The sequence below is a fragment of the Rhyacophila brunnea genome, unplaced genomic scaffold, assembly GCF_057557595.1.
Source record: "Rhyacophila brunnea isolate RB1 unplaced genomic scaffold, BYU_Rbru_1.0 scaffold_10, whole genome shotgun sequence".
NCBI classification, from domain to species: Eukaryota; Metazoa; Arthropoda; class Insecta; order Trichoptera; family Rhyacophilidae; genus Rhyacophila; species Rhyacophila brunnea.
Window position 1 is genome coordinate 21,656,487 of NW_028232752.1, and position 25,785 is coordinate 21,682,271.

General features: G+C 36.0%; 1 protein-coding gene across 2 annotated transcripts; it reads left to right on the forward strand.

Annotated features, from left to right (window-relative positions):
* The first annotated feature begins 2,149 nt into the window (after nucleotides 1–2,149).
* LOC147078999 (uncharacterized) lies at nucleotides 2,150–25,114 on the forward strand. 2 transcript variants are annotated; one of them, XM_085952393.1, is made up of 9 exons: nucleotides 2,150–2,372; nucleotides 2,528–2,683; nucleotides 5,939–6,071; nucleotides 7,015–7,238; nucleotides 9,483–9,880; nucleotides 14,160–14,451; nucleotides 14,973–15,060; nucleotides 15,482–16,434; nucleotides 19,035–25,114. In XM_085952393.1, exons 1-9 carry the CDS (start codon nucleotides 2,330–2,332, stop codon nucleotides 23,864–23,866), a joined length of 7,119 nt encoding a protein of 2,372 aa, XP_085808519.1. In that variant the 5' UTR covers nucleotides 2,150–2,329; the 3' UTR covers nucleotides 23,867–25,114. The 2 variants fall into 2 exon arrangements, with proteins under 2 accessions (XP_085808519.1, XP_085808528.1); XM_085952402.1 differs by having other exon boundaries at nucleotides 9,483–9,823.
* The last annotated feature ends 671 nt before the right edge of the window (nucleotides 25,115–25,785 follow it).

Sequence of the window (25,785 nt, forward strand, 5' to 3'; positions counted from 1 at the left end):
GGCCGCCAAATATTGTTTTTGGGTTTCAGCGTACCGAACCCCCGCCCAATTATCTGTGTCGAAAAGTTGGAGTCTGGTAAGTTCCGCTACCCGAGCTTTGTCTGGCGTCGGAAAAGCAGGCTCCTGAACTACGACACTAAATACAGGCAACGGAATCCTGTTAGGTTTTTCCGCTGTTTCAGGCCTTGCGGGTGGCCGTATAAAACGTACCGGAGAGTCGATGTTTACCGTCGGCCTCTGCGGAGTAGGCACCACTGCAGGCAGACCCTGTTGGGTCAAGATTGAAAAAATCTGAGATACCTTGTTATCCAGTGACATTACTGATGCCCTCAGTTCACCTACTGGATCGTCCAACAGTAATTCCGACTCATTCGAGTCGGTCTCCATCGCTAGTCCGTCCGCGCTGTTGCTGGCTTCATTACGCTCCATGTTAATGCAAAAATTTCACAATTTAACTGTACTTTTACGTTTGACAAAATTTTTTCGCTTCTGACAAAGGAAAAACACAATCAACATCTCAAGGGACTTCAGAGTCAATAGCGAATAATAGATCTTATCAGTGGCGCATCCAGGATTTAATATTGGGGGGGGCCCAAGGGCCAGAATTATTGGCGATTTTTAATACACCTACTTTAATAATGGAGCTTTTTTTTTTACTATTAAAGCTAATTTATGATGTGTTTATTTTACTTATCTGATCAACCCGACACATCGGGCCCCCCACAGCCCGGGCCCCAGGCTAGAGCCCTGTCAGCCCTCCCCAGCCATTAGTGTTTCGAAATTTTTGTGTTAGAAATTAAAATCTAAATTTTTTTTCTAAAAAGGGTGCTGGAGAATTACAAATCATTTTTTTGCCGTGTTTTTATTTGTTTGAGCCAAAAGGTATAGTTTATCGGCTTTCAATTTCAATGTTTAAAATCATTCTGATAATTTTGGGGGGTGCCAGGGCCACTTGCTCCCCCCCCCCCCTGGGTGTGCCACTGGATCTTATATACCTAATAATATGATAGCCACTGCTGTAATGGTGAAAAATTGTTTGCGAGTTCAGCTGTCAACTGAAAGGTTGATGGTTTGAAGCCAACCGCAGGCATTTTTTATTTTTCAATTTCAAATCGGCTGTGACCATTTTCTTCATACATCTGCTGGATTCACTTTTCACATCTTGAAGTATCTCCGTCTTACTTTTTCCACCCTCAAAAACCACAGAATTCAAAGAGATTGAATAGGAGTCCAATCTTTTTGGCAGAATAGATACCTACTGTTACATTCCCGAATGGCCCCCATTTGGGGATGTCTCTGTGGATCTAGCGAAGCCCGAATCATTATCAAGTCGACAAAAATCGAAATATGATCGAAATAAATCAGCTGTTGCATATCAATTAGCTTGCTAGGTTGTAGGTAGTGAGATTTGAAACAACCTATCCTAAATAACTATTTTGGTTGTCATGTATATACATTTCGTACCTACGCTAAGCTTGTCGTGTGAAGATTTCGATGGGTGTTTATTAAAGGTTGAGCCCCGAAAAAACCGTATGCGAAAAATAACGGCCGGTGGGCGATTGGCAATAACATTGCGTTCCAAATCCTGAACTATTTCGACCCAAGCAGCATTTATTTTAACTCTATTTTCATAGTCGGATTGTGCGCAATCCCACAATAGTGGACTTGTTTCCAAGATTCTATTTAAATTAATAACAGCGTCATCCGTTCATTCCACCACGATTTTGCGAATTCATTTATCAGTTTTATCCATTTCATTACTGTTTATATACCAATTATTACCGTGTACCCGTGTCTACTGTCAAGATGAAGTTCGAAATAAAATAGGTACAGAAAAAACACTTCCCGCGCGATCTATGACCCATAAACAATAATATATGACAACGTCTATGCCAAGCATGTTTGGCATAAACGTCACAGACAAGGAACGAGCGTCTCACAAAATTATCGAGACATTGAAGGCTGTCATAGATAGTTTGACATATATATGACGGTCTATGACATCGTATTTGCACTCTGTGACACAGGACGCCAACATAAAAAACGCGTTTTTCGTCATATATATGCTGGATTGTCTATTTTGACCATTATCCATCTATGTTTATGGTCTTTAAAAAAATATATTTTACAACTTGGCAAGGGCAACATTAGTTATGTGTAGTAGAGAAAGAGAAACAAGGTTCTGCGTGTTGTTCTGAAACAGCCAAAACGGGTCCTTTTCGACAGATAGGCCACGCAAAATGTAATCGTTATGAGTTTTGTTGCTAGTGGTTATTTCATTTGTCTGTGAATTGTTATTACTAAAGGACAGGTTTCATATTTTTTTACAATGGTTATTCTTTTACCTTCAGAGATAGCCAGGCTCGTTCTTGGTAAGTTGGTTTGTTTATTATATTTTCGCGTCGTCAATAATTGTCAGTTGGCGGGAAACATTTTCTCGCATTTCCAACTTTCGTATTTACCACTTGACAATTATTATTGTCGACTGAATTACGGCATCTGATTGAATATACTAATGTGATTTTAGGTTATTTGGAAGAACAAAACTGCATGACCGCCCATGACGATTTTCTGGACTGTTGTAGTCATCTGGCGGAATGTCGAGGAAGAGAATTTTTCACTAAGATCCACGGTTTAACGCTGAACGACATGTTGGTCGATTACAGCGGTATTTATTCTTACCGTAAGTTGTTGAAATATTGTTTATCCAGTATTTATTATTACATCAGTGTAGGTTGGGTAACTGAAGTACAATTTCTACTTAGTCTTCTATAACATTTGGATGAGCATGTGATCGATGGTATAAGATTAATTAAGTTTATATTAACGTATTTTTTTTATAGCCTCTGTCGATCGCTATGAATGGCATTATTATGTTTTACTTTTTACACACAGCAATGAATGACCTTTGCTTTTGACATAATTCTTAACACTAGTCATAAGTAACTGTAGGTACGAGAGAAATCGTGTTTTCATGATTTATTATTGATATCCTATTATACTCTTTACCCAATGATATAAGAAAAAGTGTATACACCATCGTACTATGAAACAGGCCAAAAAATTAACAAATATGACAAAATTTCAGATTATGGGCTTCGCTTATTACATTCATTACAAAAGTTATTAAAGAAGATCAAATGTTTAATATAGTCTAAAGCAGTGTTCTTCAACCTTTTAACACCTGTGGCCCGGTGAACATAATATGAGAAATATTTCGCGGACTGGTATTAGCCAGAATAATAACCATTATACAGTCGAACTCAGCTATTACGAAGAAGATGGGACCGATTGAATTTGCTCATTATAAGCATTACTCGTTATATCGTTATATAACATTTTTCGCGCCACATTCTATTTAAGCATACAACATAAAAATCTGAAAACCATCGTAAAAATTCCCGTAACAAGCATGGCATTAATAAACTAAAAAAGAAGTTGTTTATTGTAATGAACGCTGGTAGATAATACCTACTGACTAGCTTGAATTTTTTACATGAAATTTCAACCATAATTATGCGTGGATACTTTTTCAATATTGTCGGCGAAAACATCAATAAGGTACTTAGACACTTAACTAGTATTATAAACATAATCCGATCCCGGCGGCATCGGTCTACGGTCGGATTTTATTGCTTAGGGTCGAAAATATTTTTAAACCATCGACACATTAACAGTTTTAAGAAAATTTTTGTTGATTTTTTTGCTCGGTATATCCAATAAGTAGCTCGTTGTAAAAGTGAATAAATGTATGGAGAAAATCATTAACTAAAATGTCACCGAATCTTTCCTCATTAAGTCCGAGATCTCGCTATATCCGTGATCGTAATAACTAAGTTTGATAGTAGATAGAATTTTGTTAATTAAATTTTATGTTTTCATATTACAACTTTTGGTTAGTGTCACATCTGCTGCTGCTTCTTTGTAAGCAAATTTGATATACGTGGTTGCAGCATTCTTTCTCTGAGATTTCTCTGTTTGGTTTTTATTACTGACATAGATGAAAAATTCTTTTCACATAAATAGGAAGTTGAAAAATTACCAATAATCTGATCTTTATAATTCAGAGATGGATATTCTTTAACAAGGGATATCCAAAATTGAGACAATGATTACATTTTGTGTCTGGACACCAGAATGACATTAGAAGATATCTCGATCAGCTTTTCTTTCTCACGAAGATCAAGTGCGCATGATTTAATATCTTCCAAAAAGGGATTATTAATCGAGAGGTTTTAGCCTTTACGTAGATTTTAGTTATCAGAGAAATATTTATTAAAGTTCTCAGCTAATGCTTTTAAATGTTGACTTATGATATTGAATATGACTTCCTGGTTAATATCAGCAGCATTCAAAAATTCTCCCAGCATTTAGTAGTCAGTTGATAAAATGGTGAAAGCTTTCACGGACCGGGAATGTATTCTTGCGGATACACTAAAATTGCAGATTGCCGATACAATTGCCAAAAAAAATGGTGAAACTATTGCCCAGTTGCCGTGCAATGTATGACCCGACATCCGTGTCGAGCAAGTGAGGTCGATGTATTTTATATGTACACGTGACTTGAGATAAAGCAACAGCGGCCGACAATGAGGTTTCTGCAGTATATATCGTCCTATATAATCACATAAACAAATCCAAAATAAAAGAAGGATTTGGATCCGGTCTTACTTAAACAAACGTGAAACAATAAGTAATATAAACCAGGAATTAGTTATTGATAATTATTTATTTAAAAACTTTACAAGACTGTGAAAAATTGACTTTGAGTAGGTATTTGTTAAATATAATTATTGCTAAGAAAAAGAAAGTTGATACAGTAGTTATGAAGAAACCACGACCGATCACTACCAATCACTCTTCGATTTTTGGCAACTGTAGGCTCATACAGGAGTTCAATGTATTTATTCAGGGTGCTCAACTCTTCAACTGCTCACATTGTTCCAGATCCTGACGTTAGTGCAGCTTAGACAGTTGGCCTTTTCATATTTGATTCATAGTTTGGCTTCCATGTTCCATAGCTCAGGATGTAAATAAACCTCATTGATAAACTCCAATACCCTGTCATTTGTCCATTTATTCATTGTAAGTAGTGTGAATAAAGACACGGCGAAAAATTATAATAATGTATTGTCGAATTGGCTGTCACTACAATGTTTTTGTTGTTGCTTGGGGTGAGGTAGGTCGACGGCAGGTCAAACAGAAACATATGGAGCAGAGCGAGAAGGAAATAGATTTAATTAGGAATTATTGTCGTGTTTTCGATTGCGTTCGATATTCAATATATCGACCAACCATGCTGTCAGAAAGCATGGGCAATAGATAGAAAGTTTTGGCAACGTAGACTACTATTATTGTGTTTTTGTTAAATAAATTTTATTTTTATTTTGGTAAGCTCTAAATAATCGTCTACTAAGGGCTATTCTACACGAGCAGGTAAAACGGTGCAGAGTTCACCCGCTATTGACCATGCCAAAATTTTGAAAATTACACGTGATCATTAAAATGCAGTGGGCAAAGGACGATTAAAACACTTGCTTAATATGGCCCAAACAGTCAGTCACGGGTTGTCAGCAATACCGGATAAAATCAATGAATGCATACTATCGGTGCGGCGGGACGATCACTAGTTGTAATATAGTTTAGTGCGCCGTTTTCTTGCTAGTGAGAATGACACCTACCGAGGCGATCCGACTGCCACCTGCTTTCCGAACGCTTAACCCTGTGACCGGCAAAACATTTGTGTAGACAGTCTAGTTATAAATCAATGGTTCTGTTAGATGGTGCAGTCCGTAGCAGGTGAACTGCAGCATTTTTTCTGCTCTTATATGATGGCGTTAAGGAATCTTCACCACTGGAATAATTTGGTTATTGTATGCTTGTTTCTTACATCTCTGTTAATTGATTAATTTACTAATATAGTGATACAACATTTCAGTGGATAATATCAGATGTGACGATGACTTCAAAAAGAGAATTGGAAAATGTCAACGATTGTTGGACAAAGTGAAACTATTTGTAGAAGACAAATATCCGACAAATAGTAATCATGCGAAACAATTATCGAGGAGGTATATTAAATTTTGATTCTTAACTGTAAAGTTGTTTTATTTTGAATATCAGTAAGACAGAGCTATGTATGTATGTTGTCATTGCAATTAACAACTTCGTTTAAGTTTGTGTGTATGGGTACATATAATACATGTTCAATAATAAGAATTTGAACCTGGACACCAGCTCGACGGGCAGATTAGAATGCTCCTGCATGGCTGTGAGACATGGCATCCTACTAAGCTTCAAAGGTCTCTGCTTTTGAGCTTTGAGAATCGATGTCTCCGCCAAATCTTAGGGGTACATTGGTACGACCGCGTTACATGTACTCGAGTTCGTGAGCGGACACAGCAGCCCTCGGTGATTGAGGTAATTGCGAAGAGACGCTTCACGTGGCTGAGACATGTGTTCCGGATGCCGCCAGAAACACTTCACTCCTTTGTGGCACAGTCTCAAGGGTTCCGTCGCTCTGGCCGGCCCTCCCTCATCCTGCAACGGTGCTACAAAAGTGATCTACGCGCTGCAGGTCTGGCATGGCGGGAGGCGTGAGAGTTGGCAATGGACCGAGGAAAGTGGTACAAACTTGTACTTGCTTTATGCCCTAATGCTGGGGCGTCACGGTGAAAGAAGACGAAGAATAGATGTAAATTCGTCATGGGAATACAACAAAAATAGAATCAGTAACTGCCACATGGTCCAACGAGTCACACTTATTGTTGTTGCCTTGGTTGTGTTAGCTATCCACTGAGGGGTCAGTGTTACAAATTTAGCAAATTTTCTGCTAGTTTTCTTGGTCAAACGCTAACTACGTGTCAGATTTGATTGAAATTGTCACATTAAGTATTTAGGAGGAATGAATACTTGCCAGCAATAAATTGAATTGTCGTGCCTTTTAAACTAGCTTAGTAAAGAGGTCTTTGAGATCATTAAACGAACCCGAATCACATGTGTGTTTTCTTTCAGCTCTCATAACATTTACGAATCCCAGGAGAGTCATCACCGAAAGGTTCACAGAAGAAACAACAGTTGCGACAGTGTCATCACCACGACTGATAAGTCTTATGGATACCATCAGCGAACCATCTCCAACGACAGGAATGAGAGATGCACTGACAATTCTAAATTCGCACACGTGGATTGCGACGACGAATGCACGGCTGAAGCGACTAATCTTGAAGACTTGCCAGGTACAACTTTAAACTGAATCAATCAAACTTATTTTTTTTATTCAACAACTAAATCACAAGATTTGAGAATGTAACATTCTTTATTAAACTAAACATCTTCTTCGGTCATATTCGCCCCTTAGTTGAAGCATATGGACACCACGAGGTGCCTCCAAGAATCCATGTCACTCGCCAGTCTTCTTGCATCATTCTAAACTAAACATACATAATTCGAAAATACCTCAGCCAGTCTATTCTAACATATCACTTAACATGCAAAAATAGCCATTTTTTATCACTTTATTTATTCAGGCAGTTAATTATTACAATAAGTTAACCGTTTGAACTGTTAAAAAGTGCTAACTTTTAACAGCCCCTCTCTTTTCTTTGTTAACTTTTAGAGTGAGATAGAGTGTGTCAATTTTACATATTGAGAATTAAGATGCAATGTCTGACTGTTTTGAAAAATAATTACGTCACGACCGCCACCTTAATTTATAGTTCCTGTGAGCTATCAAATATTGAGTAGCTAGTAGCAGCTAGTAGTAACAATATTATTGTTTTACAATGACATGACTAATAAAATTGTAGGTTATTGTTATCTCCCTCCAAACGCGAGCAAGGGATATGCATTTTTTTTTCTTCCCGGTGGTATGCTGATTATCGTCTGTCATATTTTGGGACTCAGGAGTGAACAAATAACACTGGAATGATGATTGAAAACGGCGATATTTATTTTAAATATTACAATGTTACGATTACATTTTTATCTAATTTTTTTCGGAGCGCGTCAATTACATTCTTTTCTGTTACGATGATAAAACGATTCTCTTTGTGTTTTCCAAAATGGCTGACGAACTGCTTCTCTCTACTGCGTGTGCGCGCCAAGATTGTTTGCGCTGTCGACATTGCTTTTAGCAATAATTTAGTGCTGCAAGCGGTCTGCAAAATGCAATGTTGCCAGTAACTTTTATTTTTGACAAAAGGTACAGCATTGCCGGTTTTTTTTTTTTTTTTCTCGCAATCAACCCTTACTATTCGTCAGCTTGATGATGGTTCAGGCCTCTTTATATTCCCAGAGGAGACATCCCCAAATGGGGACCATTCAGGGGTGTAACATTATGTTGATATGTTTGACATTTCAATACAAAATTTTTGGGATCGGGTGGATACGCCAGCACGAACATACCTGAATTTGACTGACATGTCTACCATCCTTAATTTTCACCGTATTACGAATTTATCAATTATTGTAGATAACCGCTGATAGTTATCGATAACCGCCTTGTGTATGGAATGCCTTCTGTATTAATTTGGATCAATGAATGTAACGGACACGTGCTAAATGTTAAGAATAGCTGCGCAAACATACATAATATATATACCCGAGAAGAGAACTTATTTGAATCATAAAATAATATATTGTTATAAGATGAAAGTTTTTTTAAATCGTGAAAAAAGTATCTTTCTTTTTTCTGTTTTTATATACGTGTTGATTATTTAAACCAATTTCAAATGTAAATTGTAATTAAATGTATTAAATTGTTCTATATCATATGGATTAAACAGTGGCGGCTCTTCCATATGCACTGCGGAACTGTAGCACCCCCAAGTAAATTGAGAAAAATGTCATATCATAATACCTATACATAAATTTATGTATATTATTTGAAAATATCAATATTATTTCAGTGTGTACGAAGCTCGCCTGAGCCGGTGCGCAGCGCACCGCATGTATCGGTATACATCCAATAATTATACACCGCGATACTAATATCAGAAAGTGACAGATCGCGTGATTTTGTGCAGTACCATTTTCGATGGAATATGCTCGAGTGGGCGAAAGAGGGGCTTGGAGAGCGGGGTTCGCAGCTAGGAGCTTATTCTGGTACTGCCACTCTGGCAGTATTTTGTGTTGCATGCGGGTACAGTGGCTCAGAGCGCGATGAGACGCGCGACAGCTGTCGAGAGCAACTAAAATGTGATACGACCTTTTTTCAAGGAAAAAAGACGGAAGAATCAATTTTATAATGAAATAAAAATACATATAATGTTTAATTTTAACAATTTTGATGTTAATAGTAAAATATAATCCAAATAAACATTTATTTTTATTTTTAATTAACCACATCACCCCCAGATATAATATCGACGAGCCGCCATTGGGATTAAATTATATGTAACAACTAGTGAAATCCACTCTGATTAGTGTCATGTTCACTATTTCAATGGCGTTAATTGAATTTTGATTGTTTTTACTTCTAGGGTATGAAGACGATGGTTCATATCGGAATGACAACAGGTTAATGAAAAATCAGCGAAGAATGCACCTATCGAAAAAAGGCACATTTCCAACAAGTTTTACGCCCAATTCTAAATTAACAGACGGTCAGGTATCGGTTGGTTTACAATCGCAAAGTGATAACATGAACAAATCGTTGGATCGCACGTTAACTAACAACAAATCGGTGCCTCACCCCTCAAACCCGGAGTCCGATTTGAGGAGTTCCCTCGGTCTTATTAAGCAGTCAGATTCATCACAGCACAATGTTTCATCTAAGTCACCGATGAAAAGAAAAAATATCATATCGAGAGTGTCTCCATTGGTGAGAAAGGCTCCTCACACTTCCGATCCGTTTCCAAATGAATCTTTAAATGTCACCGTAAGTATTATAAAATCAAAACTAAATTACGTTTTCCCAGTATGTAGGTTTATTAATTTAGTCACAATTTTTATTTATCCTTCTACATAATACATACTATTGATTTTGCATGTTGACCTCTGTGAAGAACTCACCAACCAACAAAAGTAAAATCCTGAGATAATCGACTTTTAAACTTTTTAAAATTTTAAAATTGCTCTCATTAGAAAAACAAAATACATAGAAGGAAACTGTTTTTTTTATTTGATTGACTATTTTTATGTTTATGTATATTACATTTAAAACATGTAACCTTCCTTAGAAAAAAATCTAGAAAAACTGTTTTTCGTACATGGTTAGTTTTTCCATACACATTCAATGTATGACATTATTCAAATGGTGAGTTTTTATCTTGAATGATCATATCAATAAAACACATCAGAAAAGAATAATATACTGTATTTAACTGAAATAATCTTGTCCATTTACACATTATACGTCTTATACACAGACCTCACTCACATTAACAATTATTCTTCTTATTCGTTTTCATTCATCAGAATATCATTCTGAGGAACATTTCTAGACATTGGTAGTTGTGCATACCAGCCGTGGTATTCCTCTGGAATATTGTTTGAAGTGCAAAGTTTCCAGTGGTCATTTTTTTTGCACACTTATGGTAAATATTATATTATATGCCTTTTTTTATGGCTGGTGGTACTTCAAAGTTGCCATGTCCACTTATTTGTAAATTCTTATATTCATTCCGGTGGCCATATCTAAACTGGATAATACCTGGTAGTTTTTGGTTGAATCGCACATCCTTAATCTTCTTATAGTCTCACCATTTTCATCCTTAAATCGATTTTTTATTATCTGATTGGACAACCATTCAAAATCAATCATGTCGTCGAACTTGATTTCTTCATCACGATATGGCTCTGGTTCTTTCTTTCGCAAAAAAATGTTTTCAATGGTACTGTGAACAAAAATATAGCAACAATATTTTTGTTGCGGTTCTGGCCACCACATGTATCAGAAAATAGTGAGACTTTTTTGACTTCAGCTGGAAGATTTTCCATCCATTTTATCAAAGCAGAACCAATTTCAGAGTTGCCCCCTTTTCCATGCATTTCATTCCAATAATAGCAACTAGCCTTACTTTCAGCTCAAACATAGATTGTCAAATTCTAATGGATTTAAGTTTTGTACTATTCCATTTGAGTTTTTTTTTGCGATCTGGGTCTTTCGGCATCTTCAGGCACTTTGTACACTCTTCTTGATTCGCAAATCGCTGCTGATGAAAGAGAACTCTCAGAGCTGCTACAGAAGAGAGTCACAAATGCAGCCTCCTTATTAATAGGAATAAGACCAAGTCAATGGTTGTCGATCGGGCTAACCCTCTACCAAACAGCAAGTATATTCCAAAACTTAGAAACAGTGGACGAGTTTGTATATCTGGGATCGACCATTCGTGGAAAAAGGCGGATGAGAAGCGGAAATAAGAAGACGCATACAGATTGTGAAAAATGCGATGACACATCTTACCACTATAATATGGAAGGATCGGGGAATTTCAATTCCCAAAAAAAATATTCTTATGCAAATATTAGTGTTCACCACATTGTTATACAATTGATGCCATTGATGCCTTCGAGATCTGGTGTTGGCACCGAATGCTTCGTATTTCTTGGACAGTACACAGGACGAACCAGTCTATCATCCAGAGACTGCAAAAGGAACTGCTCTCGAAAATATTTCTGAGACGCATTCTGCAGTTTTTTGAACATATTGTCCGGCGCAGACCAGACAACCTGGAGAGAATGGTGGTTTTGGGTAGCCTCCATAGAAGAGCTGGGGCGACCAAATAAAGGAGCTGACTAGGGGCACCATTCATTCTGCTCTGAGAGCCTTGGTAGCCCTAAGGATGACGGAATTCAAAGGTGATCACCATCCTCAGCCATGAGAGTACGACCGAGAAGATAAAATAACCGCCAAAATACACAACACTGAACTGACAAGACGTTACAGATGTGTCACCAAGTGCTGCTAATAGGGAAAAATACGCATGGAAGAAGTCACCAAAGTACTTTGGCGACTTTTTCCATAACAAAAATATCTTTTCTTTGTAGTTGGTGATTTTTTTGTTTTTGTAATTTTTAACATAAAACATATAGTTTTTGGTGATTTTTTCTAAGATAGAGTTAAAAATTGCAAGATTTTCTGTATAAATAACTCATTTTGAGCAAAAACTGTATTTGGTGAGTTCTTCCTTGAGGGCGACGATACAGTGTGTCGCAACTTTTCACATCTGCAGACCACTGAAAATAAGAGACACGTTTTGCAGACCGCCACACAGAAATAAAAAATATTTTTTATATAGTAATGTATAATGCCATCTGATTGCGGTTGATTTTGTCACCTAAAACTATTAATCTATTTTAAGAACAAAAATACAATGCGCAAACACTTGCAGGTGCACGGGTTTGCAATATTTTATTGGTATTTGGCATATGGATTGGCAAAAATTCTCAGACCACCAAAAAATTTCTGCAGATCACCAGTTGAGAAACGCTGGTCTAGATCAGGCATGTCCAATGTGTCGATCGCGAGATGGATTTTGTTGGTTCGCACCATAATTGTTATTATGATTGACATGAATATGCTCGCGTGACCTCATCGTATTGCTTAGTGTTGCATCACTCACAGCTCGCCGCAGGAGTGAGAGAAAGATATGCGAATACCCCTGCTTTAAACTGAGGTGTAGTTTCACCTTACCACCATACAAGAGGCTCTTTGCACAATAGGAGAATAGTTTAACGATGAGTGCCCAAAAGAAAATCAAAACTTATCATTTTCACCATCAATAATGATAAAAGTCAAGTGTTACTTAATTTTTAACGTCTCAGCCAAATATAATACAGTCGAACTTGGTTATTACGAGGATGATGGGACCTACTAAATTTGCTCGTTATTAGCATTACTCGTTATATAACATTTTTCGCGCCATGTTTTATTTATCATACAACATAAAAAATCTGAAAACCATCGTAAAAATTCCCGTAATAAGCATGGCATTCATAAACTACAAAAGAAGTTGTTTATTGTAATGAAGTGCTGAGCCGCCGGCGCTGGTAGGTATCTACTGACTTCACAAAGCTTGGATTTTTTACATGCAATTTCAACCATATCCGTGGATACTTTTTCAATGTTGTCGGCGAAGACACCAATTAGGTACTAAGACACTTAACAACTAGTGTCATAAACGTAATTCGATCCCGGAGGCATCCATCTAGTTAACTGCCCGGTCAGATTTTAGTGCTTAGGGACGAAAATGTTGATTTTAAATGATCGACACATTAACACTTTTGCTCGGTATACCCGAGAAGTAGGTCATTATAAAAGTAAATAAATGTATGTATGGAGAAAATCATAAACTAAAATGTCAACGAATGTTTCCTCATAACACCCAATATCTCGCTATTTCCTTGATAGTAATAACCAAGTTCGACTGTACATCGGTGCAAGTTGAAGGATGACAATGGGAGATATCACTACTAGTTTTGATGCTGAATTGTAGATCACGGCCTAATTGAATTTAGACGTGTCTGGTTTAGACCAATGCTTTCTAACCCTATTCATGCATCACGGAATTCCGATCACTCGTGCATCGCGGACCACGCTATCCAACCATTAATTTGGGTTTCCAAACAACTCTGTCCAGGTGGCTTTGTATCAAAAACTTTCCAGGCTGGCATGACATGACCTATGATGAAATTTTGATGATTGCCTGGCGTCATTCATTCCTAATGGTTATGTGGTTGCATCATGTTTATGGTTTTGGTCGATATCAAATCTCAGTATAACGGACCTTGATATAACACAAAAAATCTGGTGAAATGTAAAAATTGTTAAAAGCATGTTAATGTTATACATGTTTAAATCCATGTGTCACCGCTTGTAAACAATGTTCTGTGTTATTGACTATTCATAAGTTAACGAAATTCAACTATGCATTTTCGCAATTTTAGAGAATTGATTATAAGAAAAAACAGCAGTCTTCAAAAGTGCAAAGAAAACTTGATACTTTTTTCAAAGCAGGATTACCGAAACCACTTTGAAATAGAACATTAACGTAACGAATAAACAGGATTTTGTTTGTGTTTTTATATAACAGACTTTCGGACACCCCCTCACTTCGTATCGAGGTTCTACTGTATTAATATAAGCAGAAAAGTGGACTTACCTGTTTTTGAAAATAAACACCATAGGTATATGATATTTTTATTTTGTTTTTCAGACATTTACCAATGCTATGCTGGATTGTCCAGAGCTGCATGAGATTATTGCTGATAATATAAATAAAATTTACAATCTGTCGATGACCAAACCTGTCGAAAGTTTTGTGGAGATGCCTAAAGCTTCCGAAACTTCGCAATGTGAAATGTCTTTTCCTAAGCCATGCGAGGACAGCACCCAAACGAATGCTGTCACAAATGATGATAACATGCAGGAGATTGAAAATATCATCAAATCAATAGTTGAAAAAACTGAGAAGGAACCTCTATTTAATCAGCTATTGGTTGATTTGGGTAATTTTTTAAAACTATTTCCTGAATTTGTAGCATTATCATGAAAACTTTACCATTCTTGGTAGTATTGACTCTGTCCCCCATGCTAACTATCTTGGAAATTGGGAGCATCAGTTGTTTGTTTTCCCAAGGTCCAGAAGTCACCGGCCATTGGTAATGCCATTCGGCAGGGTCATAACTGTGTTCAACCAAATCGCTTGAAATATTGATATATTCTACTTGCGTTAGGTGAGTTTAGGTACATTTGTTTTATAATGTAATGTGAAGGTTCTAAATTTATAATTTTTAATGTCTTGATACCTACATAAATTATTTGCAATTGGTTGTAAAATAACCTAAAAAAAATACTTATCGTTCACTAAAACATATCTAACTTTTGAAAGAATCATTTTGTTTTATTCATAAGATGTTATGAAAAATTGTCTCATGAAACTCTGCAATTTTTTGTGTTCCACTCGCTTTGAATGGCAGAATGGCACATGGCCTGAGTTGCATTAATATTATGAATTGTTTTGTTACAGTTGCATCTGTGGAAAGTACATCTGGGACAGAGTCTGACGTATTCAGCAGACCAGGTACAAGTACTCCAGAAAAGTCAGCACCCTCATTGTAAGTATTTTGAACACCGTGTCATGCGGTATGATTTCTGACCTTTTTAACCCTCAAACATGTTGTTAAAACGAACAAACTCTACCTCGCTGAACCGAGTAAAATCATTTAAATTCTTATCATATGCAGGTAACCCTTGCTCATTGCGACTCCGGCGAGTGCGTATTCATAACAATCTGTATAATGGCTTTAAGTTTAAAGCTTTACATGGGTCTTTATGTTTTAATTGTGATTACACATTTCATTCCGACTTCTACCTGTAGTTGTCATTCATGATTTTAACAAACTTCTTTATCTGTGTCGTCCAATAATTGGCATTAGATTTGTATGCAATAGTTCTTTGTAGTTTCCATTTCTTCAATTGGTCCAAAAATTGCAATCTTAATCCTTTTGTATTGATTTAAAGAAAACAATGTTTCAGAATAAATGAAACTTCTCCAACATCTTCATACCGGTCTTCAATAACGAATACAAACAAAAAGTTTGAAATCGAAGAAAAGTCAAAACGTAGAAAAAAACGCCCCAAAGACCTGCATTTTCAAGACAACAGAGATGAACTTCAGAACTCGACAATATCACCCATTCTGTCTGCAGGCTCCGAGTCGAAGAATACCCAAAAAAATAATGATAAAAGTGTAAAGAAATACCATCCCAGGTATCCGAGGGGTGGAAAAAAAATGGATGTCTTGAAAGAAAATTACAAAAAAATTGTCGGAGAAAATCAACGCTTGTCAGTGCCAACGAAAGCCTCACCATCCGAATCCGATTCCAGAGTGATCATTCTCTCGAATGAAAGAGTCCAAACTAATATAGTGGCTAGTGAAGAATCGATAGTCTTGCAAAAGAAGGGTGGTAAAAAAGATAAAAAAAATATTGCTACAGAAGAAATTCAGCCAGGTAATGAGAGTGTTAAAACTTCTGCTGTACACACTGAAAAGATCCCCGATAATGTTGTCGATATAATAACTTCAAACTCTCATTCATCTAAATCTCGTAACCAAAATAAGAAAGTAAAGAAAACTATTGACAAAAACTTACACAGTCAGGTAGTAACAGGTCCTGATATTTTGTTACCTCAAAATTGTGCAACGTACTACACTGATTATCGTCCTGTGACTGATCTCGGGCAGGGAAACCAAAACATGTCGTCGTGCTCTTCAGGTTATGGTGAAGACAGTGAAAGTTGGCAGAAAAAACATCTCGGCAAATATGGCCGGATAGTCACTGGAAAGCCACCTGAACTTATCATCACTAATGGAAAAGTGATTTCGGGAGTCGGGGGCCATATTAGTAACATGGAGCCTGTATACAGTGAATCGGAAATAATGAAGATGTCAACCATCTTTGTAATTCAACCTTCGCCAATCCGAACAGGTAAATTTTTACACAGCATCTCTTGTACCATTCCATCTCACCTAATGTTAATTTTTTAAGGTTAGCGGTTTCGTTCATTTATATTCTGTATAGCAGGCGTGTCCGACATATTGATCGGACTTTGGTCGATTGCACTGTGTCGATGGTAGGAACCGAGTCATGGAGATACATGTCATAGCGTGTACATTTAGGCCATCCGCTCACGTGAATACTAAAAAAAGATGAGACTGAAAATCCAGTATTTAGCTAATGTATTTCAATGGCGGCTTTCTGACAGCAAGACTGGAATCTCTCAGTTTTAAAACGTCCGCGACCGAAACCGAAGAGACGCGACATGCTAGTCTCCCGGTCTCAGTTTCCAGTCAACCATAAAACAGTGGTACCAATATCAGTAGATTTGATGTAAAATCATATTTTCTTACCAAAATTGGTAGCACTGATCTGAACTAAACAAGCAATTGAAGCAATTACAAGTCAAGATGTCAAAAGTTAAAGATGGGCGAACTGATTTTTAATTTAACCCGGCCAAAGCTGAACTTTCGGTCATACAAAATCGAAACTACGCGGGTGTTATTTCTCCGAATGTTTTTTTTTTGCCGTATTGGAATGAATAAGCTCGGTAAAAATATTTGGTGTGGATTTAATGGAGGCCAGACTCATAAAGATTCCGTGAAAACATTAAAATACACAGTTATATATCAAGTTCTGTCATAATATCCTTAACCCCTTTACGGCGACTGTATTCCAGTAGGATACAGCTAGTATATAACAAATGTGCGGCCGTATAGCGGTCAGATACGCAAACCTTGTCCTGTGGATAACGCAAGAAATATTTTTCATACGGCACTGAGAATTTTATTACCGATCCATCTGCCTACTTCCACCTATATAACTTTGTCAAAAATATTTTGTTTTAATTTCATAAACATCGATATTTCGAACCCTATCGATCTATTGAGATTATAGTTTGATTGCATCAGTTCAAATCTACGCGGTATTTTTCAGCGGTTGCTCAGTAGGTATACAAAATATTTTCATTTGAGTTGTGTGTGCGCCAAGTCATTTACCGTGTAAAGTTGAATATTCACCACGATCACATCATGTGAAAGACACCCAAAAAAACGAAAAGAAATGTGTTGAAATATTTCTAAAAATGTACTTGAACTTGTGTTCTGGATTATGTCATTTATTACTTATGTGTCACCCCAATTGTTTCAAAGTTATAAATCAAGCTCATTATTGAAAGTCGTAAATATGTAGTAAAGATGGTCCACACAGAATGAAAAAAATATATCGTCGCTTAAGAAACAACACCGCGGAAGTCAATTAATAAAAATTTTCAGGGGAAACAAAAAACGTCTCAAAAAATTGAAAATTGATACCTTTTAACTTATTTTTTTTTGTGTTTAGTTAAAAAAATGTTTCTTTTAACTAAACACAAAAAAAAAAATAAGTTAAAAGGTATCAATTTTCAATTTTTTGAGACGTTTTTTGTTTCCCCTGAAAATTTTTATTAATTGACTTCCGCGGTGTTGTTTCTTAAGCGACGATATATTATTATATTTTAGACCATTGCAAGTTTTACCAATAAATTACTAATTACTATGAAGGAATATATAAAACGTAAATGTTTGATAAAAAAAAACACACGGGTAGGTATACAATATAATATAAAATATATCATGGAATATTGACTTTTCAACTATATTACATATTATCTTCGCGTGCAATTTAATGCTTATAAATTTTTAAAACCTCACAAAAAATGTTTTTATAGCACTTTTTTTTCACAAATTTACTCAGATTTAAAAAAATAAATATTGTTTTTTTGTAAAACATAAAATGAGAGTTGTCACTTCATAACTTTGCACTCCGTAATATATTTTATTAAATATATTACCTATTTATTTATTGCTACATATTATATTAATGCAAGTGAATATCATTTGATCTAATTTCATATGAGGTAATCAAAGCGTATACTCTATGAATAAGTAAATAGTTGTATATAATTTGTTAGCAACAGAGATTGGCATTGTTTTCTTTCGAATTTGGACAACCAGCATTCAGAGAATCAGTAGACAAAGTATGTATCTATGTTTAATAATTTTAGCCGTCAGGGTTTAACAGGTTCGCTTCCGCCCTATGTAATATAGACTTATTGACCCCATGTGTCAATCCACGAAAACGTAAAAATTAGCTCAAGGTAGACTAAAATAAGTGATGACTGCATTCATAATGTTTTTTATTATGTAAATACGTCAGTAAAATATAGTGAACTGTATTTGTTATAAATAAGTTATGCCATAACAAGTCATAAATTATAAAATTTAAAATTTGAGGTGCTGAGTTTTTTTTGTATAGTATTTTTAAAATCCAATATTTTATACTGGTGGTAAGAATCTCTGTTTTATAATATATTCACCTGTAGCAAACTTATTTCTAAACACATTAATACCAGAAATTTTCAATAGATGTCCTGATATATTGTAAAAAAATATTACCAAGTACCTGTTCTAACATGAGAATTTCCCGTGTGTGGGCACAATGGGTTAATCATTCATCAATAGTCTTGTAATAAAAATATAATTTTTTTTTAGCCGCATCATACATCGAAGTGCCTATGGAACAACAATGTAAACCAAGTGATTTTGACATTCCTAAAACTCATGCTGGAAAAGTTGTAAAAGAAGTGACAAGGAAAGTAGCAGGAAATGTTCAAATTCTACCTAAAATTACGAGTTTAAATGATATTGTCAGCGCTTTAGGTATAGACAGTCACAGCGATGAACACCAACAATTCACATTAAAAGTAAACTCTACTATGATTATGGATAAGGTGCCCGAGCCTTTTGTTTTACCGCCAATGAAGAATTTGAGTGTAATAATTGAAAAGGATGTTGAATATTCACACAAACATAACTTGAACGCGGACATTTCAAGTGTACAGAGTAACGATTCATCAGATGGAGGACGTTTTGTGATCGATGAAGATCAGAAGAAAAATTCTGCGGATTGTCCTGACTCGATTGCGGCCAATAAACCTTCAGATACTCTCGGCAGCGTCAAAGACACGAGCGCTGACTTTGAGTTTCCCAAAAGAAAGACCCCTGACGTCTTAATTACAAAGAGAATGAGTTTTTCTACGCCCCGTAGGAACTTCTCGCACGTGAGAGTGCTCGATTTTAACACTCCCTCTAATACATCTAATCGATCGGTATCTAGAAAAGCCCTCACCTCACCTAAAATATCCGCATGTCATCCATTGAATAAAACATTACAAACACCGAGTGTGTCGAATAAGAATACAAATTTCCGATCAAAAATGAAAAATGTTAAATCTTGTCTGTTTCAACATTCAGAGGAGACAGGAGAACGAGTCGATAAAAGTATTCAAGATGGTGCGGTAACGGTGGACTCGAGTGAACCTACAGTGAGTCAAGTGTGGGATCAGATTCAAGGTGTCAGTCAAATTATAAAACCTTATTTGTCTAATGAATCCAAAACAATAATCAATGAAAGTCAATCAGTCCAGGCCGAACAGTGTATGAATTATATCAATAGTGCACCTACAATCGTTAAATGTGTGAAAAAGCCACCGAGAGCGAAAAAGCCATTGAGGAAGCCTTACGCGTGGGATTTAAATTTAAGAATGATGGTAGGATCGATGGAAGAACAAATGGTTCCTTCCAAAACTGAGCTGAGGCAAAAAATGATCCGGGAGAATAAAATTCGGAATAGGAAACTTAAAAGTGAAAGTTTGAGTAATAGTCTGAAAAAGGGAGCAAAACTTCTTGAAGAAGCATTGTCGAAGGAAAGTTTTGAAGCAGCGTCTGCGGGACCATCCAAAATGGTAGGAACTAGTCAAAACAAAACCAACGATGACATCATTAAAGATATATCACCGTTAGTTGAGAAGTGTAAATGTGTAAATGTATCCATAGATAGTATAGCTGGAGATTTGGAGTTGAGCACCAACACTACCACTGAAGAAATCGCCAATACTGTTGATAGTGATATTAAAATTGTTGCATCGCAAGACGGTTGTCCCGATAAAGTGAAACCTGTTTCTGAAAATTCGCATCCATCAAATGATAGTTCAAACAGTAGAGACCACTTAATCAATTTGAAGTTTAAGAGAGACGCATACACTAAAACAAACCTTTTAAAGAAAGAAGTTATATCTGCGGTAGAAGTGTCTCATCCTTCTAAGGTAAATTTGATATCGAACCAACCTATGGGGGCATTCAAGGTAAAAATCCCTTCTAAAAATCACACAAATTCAGTAGACGAATTGCAAGACAAAAAAGTGGAAAAACCAGACACGAAACGTAGTGAAAGCAAAACGAAAAGCAAGTCAAATAAATCAAACTCTAAAGGTAAATCTAAAACTAAAAGTAAAGTCGCTCCAGATGATGTGCCTCCTATTGTACCTTCCGTTGAAGTCGAACCTCCAGTGCCTTCTGTGAAAATCACTCCTGACATGTCTCGAGGATTCAATTGCAATCCGTTGAATGCAAAATGCAATCTGTCTTCACTGTTAGAGACACCGCTGAAAACTATTATGATGGATCTCTCCATGGATACTCCTAGATTTCTAGAACAAAATTTTGGCGAAGCAGAGTCTGTGTTCAAAATTCTCGATATACCTACCCCGAATTTTGTGAATACGCCTTCGGTTGATTCGTGGTTTGCAGTAAAGGGTCACACGCCAGGATCTTATTCTTCGAGACCGACAGACTATTCTGGGGGCAGCTCATACTATAAACCGGATGAAGTTGATGACCTTAAAGTCACTGCGATTACAGCTACAAAAGTCGATCAACTGCCAGTGATCAGCGAAGAAGTTGTCGGTACCGTCGAGGATAGCAATTTATCCACGAGGGTTCTGAGACCACGTCCGGCCATATCTAACAAGAGTGTCATTAAACCTCAAAAACCGAATTCATCTAATAGTATAGATAAATCGTCAGAAAATGTGGGCGATGCTAGTATATCAAAAAATTCAGTTAGCTCTGGTTGCAGTTGTCCCATCTCACCCGGCTCTTCAAATGGAGATTGGCCATTATCCTCTATGAAATCGTTCGTTAAAACCGGGACCCCTAAAAAAAGTTTTCTAAGTAATAAAAACCATTGCACTTCTACACCAATTTCTGCAAATGTTAGCAGTCAGCAGTTAAAAAATGAAAAGCAAACAAATAAATGTAAGGACAAAGAAAATGATTCGTCACACAGCCAGCATGATTCATTGGAGGAAAAACTTTTAAGAGTCAAGTCGAAACTTGCAGCGGAGACTAAAAAACTTGTCACACCCAAGTTAATGTCTACCAAAGGTCCCGTGGTGAGATTGATAAAAAAAAAAAAATCATTTTCCAATAGTCAGTCGATAAAACTTCCCGTGAAAAGTAGTCGGAATAGTGGCATCAGGAACAGGACCAAAAAAAACCCAGGCCCAGTGAAAAGGTTAAGTCCATTGAAAAAAACTCCTGTGAAACGTTGTTTACCCCGGAAAGCTAAAGCAAAAATGACAAAAAAACTTCAAAATAGTTTATTGACTACGGAGACTGCTGTGAAAAGTCAGTTATCTCCAGAAGTAAAAAAGATTGGTTCTTCTTTACCAGACTTAGACGTTATCAGTTCGGTCATTAGTAAATCGAGAAGAAAATCTTCAACTCCTCGAAAATTGGAGAAGTTAGTTTTTGAACCTGTAAGTGTAGAGCTTCAGAAAGAAACCCATGCAAAGTTTTTACAATTGGCTGAGGGTTTGAACAACATACCTGCTGGTAGTGTTAAAAAAATGCACGGGGAAGTAGAAAATGCATCCCTGATAAATGTTTCTGATTTGGAGAGAAAATCTGATGCACTGGCAACCGGGCATACTACCTCTGCTGATGATGAAGAATATCCATCCTTACATTTGAGTTCCGATGAAGCGGAAACAGAACTGACACCTCCAGCTGCCCTGTCCCCCAAATCCATTGATGACAGTACCGAGAATATTTCACAAATCAACGAATATATTGCCAAATCTGCAGTCGACAAACCTAAAACTGTTTTTCAAGCAAATTTAGAAAAAGAAGGATTCGATGCAGAGAGTGCCAAGAAAATAGAGGAAGACTTGACAGATTCTCTATTGCAAGATGATGATTCACTTTTAGTACCACCCGTTGTCACTCATCGATCTATGCGATCGAATACACCGGTACACACACTCACAAAGGATGTTGATCATCCAATTAATGAAAACGTCACTGATGGCAATAGTGTAAAAGATTCTTCCAATCTAGTATCAAAAACTGTTATTTCCTTGGTCCCGGCTCCTGAAGAGAAATCGTGTGAAGTACCTACACTGCGACCACCGATTGGTAGCAATGGCAACACAATGAATTGTAATATTTCCATTGACGCTGCAGGAAGTAACAAAAACGCTCAGATTGTTAATGAGGATTTACAAAAAGTTATATCTTCATCTTCGTCTGAAACTGTTGATCCACCTGGTTCCAAATCAGCATTTATTGAAAGAGTCATGACTGAAAAAGATCAATCGAGTATTGTTAAAAGTAGTTCAGTAGCTGATAATAATGACGAAAATGCTGTAAGCCCACAAGCAGATTCTGAAGGACCGTTAATATGGGACGTTAATGATTGCACTTCTGGTGTCTTCCACTATATTTTTATGCCGTCTGACAAGAAATCATCAATTATCGATATTGATAAACAAAATATTCCCAGAAATAATGATCTTGCAGAATTTACTCTCAATGCGACTCTTGAGGATGAGGAAGTACAAATTATAACTGTTTCCAACTATATAGATTTATTTGAAATTGTTCCCACAGAAAGTCTTACATCAAAAAAATTAATTCAATCAGAAAGAAAAAGGCGTAGTCGTGAACTTCTCGTTCAGTGTTTTAATGAAGTGAGTATTTCATCGAATGAATCGTGTACCCCGGTAAAAATGCCCAATGATACTTCACAAATAGTACATGATCGAATTGACATATCTGTAGAACAAGGAGAACTAGATGTAGGTAAAGCTGTAATGGCCGCAAAGGATATTACAGAAAATATTTCAAGTAAATTGACAGTCGTTAATAAAATGTCTCTAAAACTCAATCAATCTGATGAAACAGTTGACAGTGATACGGTGATAGACGTTGAAAAGGAAAGTGACGGGGAATTGTCAAATTCTACAGTCGGAGAGTCTCGAGAGAATCCCTCAAACACCAATAATGCTACAAATGAAAAAAAGACAAAAAAAAGAAAACGAACCCTACATGATTCGGAAGAGTCGACTTCTAAAAAAGTTAAGTCCATCACCCCCCATAACCTCTTGAAACAAATAGACATTGAATCCGTTTTAAGCAAATTGCATGGGCCTCAAAAAAATGATGAAGATCCCAGACCAAGAAGACCCATGAATGAATTCTAAAACAGCTGGATAATTAGACAGCTCATGAATTTCTAGGTTATACGATCATAGAAAAATGAATTTCCAATAATATCTACTAATAAAATATTCTGCTTAATTACAAAAATTATAAACACGTAAAATTGTTCATGATTTAGATGTGGGTTTTGAATTAAGTGCCATTGTGACATTTGCGTGGATCTTTAAGAAAAGACATAACTGTGAAGTTAATTGTGAGTTTCCCAATAACTACATACATAATATACAATAAAACCACGTTAATTTAAAATCGAAAATCAGAAAAAAATTTGAAAAAAAAAGGTTTTTTTCCTGCTCCACTTTTGTAAAAATGTTCGTAATTGCTAAGTTTTCCCGTTTTGAATAAGACTTGATCATGGTGTAAATTTATGTATATATGTCAGTTGAACTATTTTGTTTTATAAGGGCATAATGTAATGAGTATGGTCATGCAGAAAGCAGTCCGTTCACAATTTGGAAAAAAATGAGTTATTGTGTTTAACACGATCTAACATGTTTATTTTCTTTGTTTCAAATAAAAATTAAACTTACCCAGTATTATATTAAAACCGTGTTTAAACACACATAAAATATCGATATGATTCCATTGCGTACTGTGACGTTTGACATAGGATGAATTGCATCCATTGCGAGGCAAGTCAGACATCACTTATTTGCTAATGATGTGTTGCTGTGTTCACACCATTTGCTGACACGTGACTCTTTTTGTGAGAATATGTATTTTGGCTTCTTTTACTGTATAATATCATTTTTGATTATTGTTGACGTACAAATTATTGCAGTATCAACGATGATATTATACTGTATGTGCGGTGTGTTGTTTTAAATACAAGAATGGCTATTTCTGTATGGACTGTGTTTTCTGCATAATTACAGTTAATTAAGGGTGATAATAATTTCAGTGTTTTTTATTAATTTATTTTGTTGTCAAAAAAACATTTTCATAATCATATTTTTTTAAATTTAACTATCGATTTGGTAGGACTGAACGTACAGTATCCACGTGCGTTATTGGAGGGTACTGTAGTCAAACAAATTAGTTTTTACGTGTGTTACTGAATTATTAATAGGTATAAGTTAAACTTATGTTTAGAATGATGTTATTTGATATATTTAAGTTTACATTTATGGTGATATATTTAAGTATTATTGTACTTTTGTAAGTAACTTGTGTATATATTATATTTTTAATGTGCACTTTATGTAATTACACCGGCCAAAGAAGCAAAATGAAGTTTTATAGATATTTATATTTTTTAAAAATAAAAGTTGAATATCTGTAAACATGTGAGATATATTTTTCACAATCTCCCTATAATGTGTTATAAAATGTGATGTGGTAATAAAACCTTTAATTTAAAGCTTACTGGCTCTTGATTATGGGTAACAATTAAAGATGTCGAAGAAAATCTTTTTTTATATAGACAGTGGTTTCTCAAAATGGGCACTGAAGGAATCTGGGTAGGGTTGTCATCACCGTTGCCAACTATATTACCAAGTCTAGCATTTTTGAATAGGCGTCTAGCTTGCAAAATTTCCGTCTGGCGTATGGCGTTAAAACTAACGTTTTTTGACACCGCGAACAGTTTAAAACTTCTCATAATAAAGCTAGAATATTACATGAGATTTGCTTGACAATTAATATGCTAGTCTTACGTACTTTATATCTTACTAGGAAATAATATGAGGTGGCAGTGCCACTTCTTATATAATGCTTTTATAATCTATATGCTCAATGCGTTCAGTGAAGGTTCAGTGTGTTCAATGCGCAGACAGATATAGAGTGTGTGTCTTGCGCAGTGTTGCAAGACATCAAGACAAATATATTTATTTATTTAAGGAAACAACATTGTGGACATAACAAATCTAAATTAAAGACGTACACAACATGAGATTTACAT